Raw genomic sequence first — 9,223 nt, forward strand, 5'->3', positions numbered from 1 at the left:
GGGATGGTGGTAAGTAGGGACGGTGGTAGAATCCAGCTTGTGATTTCTGCCTACGGTACACGTGTAGGGATGGTGGTGAGCAGGGATGGTGGTAGAGTCTCGCCTGTGATTCCCGCCTACAGTGCTTTGATGGTTTAGTTTTTGGACCATTATATGGGATAATGGCAAGATTTTGTTTAAAGGATATGTTTTGGACCAAAATGGGATTTTTGGCGTGCGTGGGAAAAATGTGGATTTATGGGATATGTGCATTTGTAATATGTTTTTATCTTGTGATGTTTGGATCTTTACTTACCCGTGGCACCATTTTGGTATCGTAGATTTTGATGCAGAGGAGGAGGAGGCTGAGCCCGAGGAGGCGGCTTTGCCAGAGTTTTGATTTGGAGTTTTATGCCTTGTAGTTTGGTGTTGAAACGAGATTTGAGACTTTTAATATTTTATTATGTATGTTTTGAACGGGTTTGTATTAAACAAAGAAAAATTCTGGTACTTAGTTATAAGACTTTTTTTATCTGCTGCGTGTTTTTATTGCACACTTGTTGCATGTACACACATTTGGCACTTGACAATAAGGTGGTGACCTGTGTTGTCATCATCCGGACGTCTCGATTTCCACGTGTCCGTACGTGGGATTTGGGGGCGTCACACAAGTCCTACTGCATAAAAAAAATGTCCATATCTCACATCTATTAATTTTCTGTAAGAACTCAAGACTTTTGAGATTTTCAAGAAGTTATCGAGAAGAAGTAGTCAATACGATTTGAGAAGACTTTTGAACTCGTGATAGCCAGTGTGGTTGTTGGCAACTTGGCAAAGAAGTTGTCAATAAGTTTCTCATCTTTCTTTGACCCACTTTTGAGATATTTATGTGTTCCATATTAACTTCCCGGTCCTTAATTCAGACCAGATCGATCAAGCTAATTGGGACCTACTCAAACATCTTTTTGGGCAAGCCAATAATGTTGTTTTAAGAACATAGAACCCATACAACTTCTTATACCCTGTAGTTGACATGAATTCCAACTCAAAGCAACTTTGGATGATGTTGAGATTAGTATTTCATATCATCTATAAATAATAGTGAAATAATTTATGAATAGTAAGGAAATAGTCGTGAAATATTTATGAATAGTAGTTTAATTCCTTCCATTTTGTGGACTTAATTTACTATTTAGCCTTATTTTCTTCTCTTTCTTTTTTCATTTATTTTTTATATTTAAAAAAAAATTGAACTCCGGTCTCTTTTAATTAATTAATTCCTATATATATATTTATATACAAAAATGCTAGAGTCATTGACAGTTGAGTCCCGATTGGGTCCCAACAATTTTGTTTCTTTTTTTTTTTTTTTACTTAATGATTAAGGAAGTATTTTTTAGTGATGTTGTGATTTAAAAAAAATGTTAAAGAATATAAAAAAAATAATTTTTTTTTTTTTTTTGGTTCTTGTTGGGACTGATCTTGTGCTACATCCTGGATGTTGCACTGCTCATATATATGATCCCTATAAGACCTCTTGATGATTATTTTTGTCAATGATATGGCCAATGCAATTTGTATAAGAAATTCTAACTATGTACGTGCATTTTTTACCTCTTCATCGTGGCCTTACTATTTCAAATGGCCACAGATGTTCATAAAATTAGTCATATTCTTTGGACAATTATAAGCGAAATAACCACACATTGGTCATAAGGTGCAATGTACGAATCCCAGTAGTTTAAGGTAAAAAGTACCGAAGTTACCAATTATCATATTTAATAGGATGATGAATGTTCTTTCTTTCTTTCTTTCTTTCTTTTTTTCTTTTTTATTTTTTTTTTTTTTTAAATTAATTAAACTTGCACCGTATTGAAATTTGAGACTTTGGATACTTCCTTATCAACTTTCAGACGTGGGGAACAGCATAGAATATTTTCATGTGCTAAAACAGAATAAAGTCAATTGCTGTGGGACCAGTTAATTGATCTTTGTGGGATTTTATTCTGTCTTTTTACAACAAAGTCATCATCAAATGGATCAAATGAATGGATCAAATTGCTTTGAGACGAAACTGATCACTTTAAGGACAGCAATGGGCCAACTAAATGGATACATATATTGATACATATTTATATATAATTGCATTTTTATATTTAATTATGCATTCAAAATAAATCTATGGTATCTCCCTCGTCTAAATTTTAAGATTACTTAATAATTACTTTTATGTATCAATTTAGTGAATGAGAATCGTGATTAAGCAGCAATTAATAGTACGAATTACATAAATTATGGAAAAGATTAATATCAATCTTTCAAATGGATTCGACACAATCCCTACTCATTTCAACCAGGTAAGCTGCATCAAAACACTCAGGGCCCAGCAGGAATAAATGCTCCCAGCCTCCCATTCTATTCACAATGCCGCTTTTCCATGACCTGCTGTCTCTCGTCTGGATTCCCATGGGATTTCATACACAACCTCTGTACATGATCTTTTGCTTTACCGCTGCGTATTACTAACATCATGCATCAGAGAATCGGTAGTTGTCCTGAGTTGTAATCAGGCTTAATTACGTGCATACTCCGTGACTTCTTCCATGGCCTTGCAAGGAGCTTCTTCATCTTCTTCTTCCTTTCTTTCTTTCACCGATCAGTACCGCTGGGCATATGATGTATTCTTGAGTTTTAGAGGTGAAGATACTCGTAATAATTTCACTGCCCATCTATATGATGCTCTACATCGAAAGGGAATCAACACTTACATAGACTATGATCTTAGAAGAGGAAATGAAATTTCATCGGCACTTCTCAAAGCTATTGAAGAGTCGAGAATTGCGGTTATTATATTCTCTCAAAACTATGCATCTTCCACATGGTGCTTAGACGAATTGAAGAAGATCCTTGATTGTAATAAAACAAGGCAACAAATTGTTCTTCCTGTATTTTACAACATAGATCCATCAGAAGTACGACATCAAAAAAGAAGTTTTGGTGAAGCATTTGAAAAACATCAACATAGGTTTAATGATGACATGAAAGTGCGGAGCTGGAAGGAAACACTCAAAGAGGTGGCCAACTTGTCCGGGTTTCATTTAGGGAACAGGTGCTTAATTTTAATGCTCATCGTGTGACTTTATAATTAAACTCTTTTTTTTTTTTTTTCGTAGTAGATGACGAAATAGTAATACCTTTATATATATACATATATATATTAGCAATTTCACTATATTTATTAGTACGTTATGTTACTATCTCTTTTCAATTCATTTGAAGAGTCCTTCTCATTGATTGGTTCTTAAGATCTTATGTTTGATTGTTTCTTATGATCTTTTGTATTGGTAGGAATGAATCTGAATTCATTAGCGAAATTGTTGAAGAGGTTTCAAGAATAGTAAATCGTATATACTTAAACGTTGCCAAGTATCCAGTTGGAATAGAGTCTCATATACAAGATATTAATTTGCTTCTAAGTATTGGGATGAATGACATACGCATGATAGGGATCCTTGGAGTTGGTGGAATTGGAAAGACGACCATTGCCAAAGCAATCTACAACTCAATTGCTTACCAGTTTGAAGCTAGTTGTTTTCTTGCAAATATTCGAGAAAATTCAAATCGAGAGGGTGGTCTAATGCACCTGCAAGAGACACTTCTTTGTGAGATCTTAGGAGACTCTAGAAATTTGAAAGTTGGTAGTGTTGATAGAGGAATCAATGTGATAAAGCATAGGCTTTGCTCTAAAAAGATTTTACTAATTCTTGACGATGTGGATAAGTTGGTCCAATTAGAAAATTTAGCTGGAGATCATGATTGGTTTGGTTTAGGAAGTAGAATCATTATAACAACAAGAGATCAAAATTTATTGACTAGTCATGAAGTTGATTCAATATACAAGATGAATGAGTTGGATCACGACAAAGCTCTTCAGCTCTTTAGTTTACATGCCTTCAAAAGAGAAAAGCCTATTGATGATTATGTGGAACTAACAGAAGATGCTATACGATATGCAGGAGGTCTTCCACTAGCTTTAACGGTTCTAGGTTCAGATCTAAAAGGTAGAAGCATACATCAATGGAAAAGTGCTTTGGATAAGCTCAAGAGAATTCCTAACAAAGATATTCAAATGATACTGAGAACAAGTTATGATGGATTGGATGATAATGAGAAGGATATTTTCCTTGATATTGCTTGTTTCTTCAAAACAAAAGATGTAGATTATGTCATCAAAGTATTGGATAGTTGTCGTTTCTTTCCAGATGATGGTATTCAAAGGCTTATGGATAAGTGTCTCATAAGTGTTGATGAGAATGAAAAATTGTGGATGCATGACTTGTTACAAGATATGGGTAGAGAAATTGTTCGACAAGAATCACCTAAAGAACCTGGCAAACGTAGTAGGTTGTGGTTTCATGAAGATGTTCGTTCTGTACTAGAGGAAAATACGGTAAGAGAATAAATGAAGAAAAAAAACACTAATTTTACTTTTTTTATGAGCATCTTCCGTTTTCATTTATGAACAGTTTTCAATGATATACAAATTTTGAAAACATTAATTTTGATATTTTGAATGTGATTAATTGCTTTTGGAAACTCAAATATTAGAACAAAATACTCATTTTGGAAAATATTAGCAGAAAAGCAAGGTACAGTCTAGATGTGAGTTTGCTAATACATGTTGTGTATGTTGTTGCACTAGGTAACAAACAAAATTGAAGGGATATTGATAGATTTGCCAGAACGAGACTTGATATGCTTAGGTTCCAAAGCATTCATGAAGATGAAAAGACTCAGAATATTTATAAATCGCAATGCACGTTTATCTGGAGGGCCTAATTACCTTTCTAATGAGTTAAGCTTGCTTGATTTGGGTGAATGTCCTTTGCAATCTTTGCCATCCAATTTTCATGGAAAAAAACTCATCGACTTTCAGATGCGTAGTAGCCACATAAAAGAATTGGGGGAGGGAATCAAGGTGAGTGTACTATGTTCTCAATATTTTTCTTTTCAATTTAATTTTGAACTTCTTTGAATCTAATTTCTCTCTTTTTTTTCCTGATTGCAGAATTTTCAGAACCTCAAGTTTATGAGTTCTTTTGATTGTAAATTCCTAACAACCATTCCTGATATCTCAAGAATTCCAAATTTAGAGGAATTGTATCTTCGTAATTGTGAAAGTTTAATTGAGGTTCATGATTTTGTTGGGTCCCATGATCATCTGACCTCTTTATCATTCTTCGGATGCTCTAGCCTTAAAAGTTTTCCAAGAAGCCTCAGGATGAGATCTTTAGAATCTCTTGTCGTTGAAGATTGTTCAAGCCTTCAAAGTTTTCCTGATATTGAGTGTGAGATGGAATGCTTAAGATTCATTAAATTTGATCAAGCTCCTATAAAAGAATTGCCTTCATCCATTGGGTATCTCACTGGCCTTCAGGATATATACATTAAAGGCTGCAAAAACCTGATGCATCTCCCAACTAACATTCTTGAGTTGCAGCATTTACGCAATCTTTGTGTCAAAAATTTTTCAGAAATTGTTAAGCTTCCAAAGGAGAAAAGATGTTCCACGCCCTGTGTCATGTCAACAGAAGAATGTGAAATTTCATCAAATGAAGAATTGCTCTTGCCACCTCCATTGCCAGCACTAGAATATTTGAATCTCTGCGATTGTGTCCTATCAAAGTCTGATTTCTTTACAGCATTTAATTTCTCATCCACTTTGGAAACTTTAGAACAGTCAAGGAGTGATATTGTTATTCTTCCCACAAGCATCAAAAGATTTGTTGGACTGAGGTGCCTTATGTTGTTGGATTGCAAGCAACTTGAACAAATTTTAGAACTTCCACCAAATATAGAAGAGGTGTTTGCCAGTGGATGCATTTCATTGGAAACCTTTCCAGAAGTAGGAAAAAAATTTGAGTTCAATACAAGCACCTTACCAACACTACATTGGATTGACTTGTCTGCATGCAATAAAATGCTTGTGAATATCAGGAATCATGTCACAAATCCTTTATTGGTTCTCTCTCTCTCTCTCTCTCTCTCTCTCTCTCTCTCTCTCTCTCTCTCATACGTGTTTGTGTATGCCATTAATGTTTATGGGTTGTACTACTGAAATTTATAATGATATTCATTCAATAGGGGCAACTTGAGGAGGCACTTTCAGGTGGCATTATATTTCCAGGGAATAAGATTCCAGACTGGTTTAGCCATCGCAAGGAGGTTTCAAACAGTGACTCTTGTGAAATACAAATTAATGGACCCTTGTGTTTGGATCAGATCAAAGGAATTGTTTTGTGTGCTGTTATTGGACCCACTATTGGGATCACCCCAGGTACACCCCCTCCTGATATTAGTGCTAAGATCATTGGCAATGGAGTCGAAAGGTTCCTTAGAGAAAGAACAATTCATTTAATGGATCATGTATGGCTAGAGTACTCCATTCCGGAATCTTTTAACCAAGAGGAGAACAGTTTGCGAGTTGAGTTTTCTTGTGAATCAAAGATAGTGTTCTTTAAAGGCTGCGGGTTGCATTTGATAAACAAGCTCGAAGAAAATGTGAAAGTTCATCCAAGTGTGCTCCCTAAGAATGTTGATGTCGAGATTGAAGATTCAGTGGCCTCAATGGATGGTATTCAAGTTTCTAAGAGACAACGTGATGGTGATGATGACATCTTGTAATCCAATTGGTACCTACAATAGAAGAGTCTAAAGTCCACTCATGATGCCGTTGATGGTAGTATAGAATGAACTGATTTTGCCACTGGGGTGGGTTATACAGACTTAAAATTTGTTATAGAATTGCTGGTTGTTTTAAGCATGTCATTAAAGAGGATGAATAACTTTAGCCCCCTCATTACCTAATAAGTTTCGTATAACCCAACAATATTGACAAAGTTGCACTCCAAGCTACATCCTCTGTCAGCAATTGATATCAACTAATGCCAGAAGTTTGGAGGACAACTCTTTCTATAACATATTCCTCCGCTTTCAGTAAAGAAATAAAAGAGTAATGGCTTATACAAGTTTTGCAGTCTCTTTGTAAAAAAAAGTGAACCCTATCATGAAGAGTGTTAAAAAAGATCTTTTATTTATTTATTTTTTATTTTTTATATTTTTTATAGTGAGACTACTTTTTTTATAAAAGACTTGAACGAGACTTATCTATTTGAAATTTGTTACTAATATTATTCATCAATAAAATTGAAAAAATTATGTTTAGAACTCGGCGTGCAAAACACACCCTCCATTTAGTTGACATGACAAGATTTGATTTATTAAAGAAAACTTAAAATTAAAATATCTAGCAAATCAAGTTGGACTAGTTTGATTGTTGGAATACACTGAGATTAACTCAATTCAATCTACTTTTAAGCCGAGTCTAACATCCAAACATAACTCTCAAATTAATGAACTCATCTCAACTCAAAACTTCCTTACATGTGGGATGCACAACTTTTTTTAACTCAATACCTTTTTACATATCAGACCTATAACTTTTTTCAACTTCACATAATTAAATAGTACTAAACTCATTTTAATATCCAAACACATCTAAAATTATTTTAGATGGGCCCCATAAAACTCACTCTACTATCTCAACTCATACTATTCATAAAGAACTGAGCTCAACTCAGCTAAATTCAACATCCAAACGCAGCAGAGGGTGGTCTCCTCTATACACCTGCTTTCAAGAATTGATAAAATTGAGTACCTTTTTTATTTTTTTATTTTTAAAGAGTGGTTTGAAAACCTGCCTCCTTGTAGAGCACATTTTGAGTGAAATTAATATTCCTGGTTCAAAATTTTTGAAGATTTCAATATTCTCTTGAAATTTCTCAATTAAACACAGGACATCAAACCTAATTACAAATACCACTGCCTTCTTTCAGCATGCGGATTTGGAAATTTGGAAGAGCCACTATTGTTTGGACTTGGGGATTCTCTATCGAGTCAAAACCAGTAAAACGTGACTAATTTTGGAACCAAACAGTGCGCCAGATGGGTTGGACAAGGAACTAAAACCAAGCATCTAATTAAATTGTTTTTTGGGTGCACCGACACTCAAATTTAGCAGAAAAACGGAATCAATGGATTTCTCATTTATCTATTTTTTTCTTTGTTTTTGAACTATACAGTTTATTCATTCAAATAAGGTCACATGCCTTTCAAATCACAATCTCCCTCGGTCACAATTATAATCCATCAAATATGTAAGAGCCAACTAGGTATTGTGTTTTAGAGGATACTGATCATCCATTCTGCAAAATCATCTTCATTTTTTACTTTAAAATGTTTCTGTGTGTGATGTATTCCAAGACATCTGCTTTTATGCTTTTCAAAAGCATCTGCTTTATAAAATGTTATGTGGGTAATTTATTCCAAGACATCTACTTTTTTGCTTTACAAAAGATGTCGTGTATGATTTATTCCATTTAGTTTTCTTTGAAAGGAAGTTGCTCATTTTTCTTTTACTAACTAGTGTGACCAACTTGTTCCACGAGGACTACTTCAATGGCTTTCCATGGTGGCTCTTCCTCTTTCTGTTTCCCTACTTCTTCTTTAAGTCCTCAGTGGACTTACGATGTATTCTTAAGTTTTAGAGGTAAAGATACCTGCAATAATTTTATTGTCCATCTACGAAATGCATTGCATCAAAAGGGTGTGATCACCTAAGTAGATGATAAGCTTAGAAGAGGAGAGGAAAATTTAAAAGCACTTCTTAGAGCCATTGAAGAGTCAAGAATTTCAATAACTATACTCACCAAAACATATGCATCATCCACTTGGTGCTCGGATGAGTTAACGAAGATTCTCAAATGTAGAAAAACAAAAATAGCAAATGGCTTTACCAGTATTTTATCACGTAGATCCATCAGAAGTACAACATTAGACAAAGATTTTTGGAGAAGCTTTAGCAAAACTTGATGAAATATTCAAAGATAGTGTGAGAGTGCAGAGGTGGAAGGCATGCCTAAAAGAAGTGGCCAATTTGTCAGGGTGGCAAATAGGAGGGAACGGGTACTTCTAACCATTCTTGTGTCTCTCATACAAGATATTTACATATTCTTTTCAATTTTACACCATGAATACATACAATGCATGTTCGATCTTGGACTAGAGAGTAGGAAGTTCAAAAGAGATTAATTTGATTCAAATTCTGAGACAAATCCATCCTCCATCCTGGATCTGGGGTGGAAGTTTCCTCCATCCTGGACGTTGCTATGTCCACATAAGATTT

General features: G+C 34.6%; 1 protein-coding gene across 1 annotated transcript; it reads left to right on the forward strand.

Annotated features, from left to right (window-relative positions):
• Positions 1 to 2,327: 2,327 nt before the first annotated feature.
• Positions 2,328 to 6,894, forward strand: LOC122299286 (disease resistance protein RPV1-like). Its single transcript, XM_043109434.1, has 5 exons — positions 2,328 to 3,088; positions 3,328 to 4,429; positions 4,682 to 4,957; positions 5,048 to 6,001; positions 6,124 to 6,894. Exons 1-5 carry the CDS (start codon positions 2,583 to 2,585, stop codon positions 6,661 to 6,663), a joined length of 3,378 nt encoding a protein of 1,125 aa, XP_042965368.1. The 5' UTR covers positions 2,328 to 2,582; the 3' UTR covers positions 6,664 to 6,894.
• Positions 6,895 to 9,223: the final 2,329 nt, after the last annotated feature.

This window comes from Carya illinoinensis, chromosome 16 (genome assembly GCF_018687715.1).
Source record: "Carya illinoinensis cultivar Pawnee chromosome 16, C.illinoinensisPawnee_v1, whole genome shotgun sequence".
NCBI lineage: Eukaryota > Viridiplantae > Streptophyta > Magnoliopsida > Fagales > Juglandaceae > Carya > Carya illinoinensis.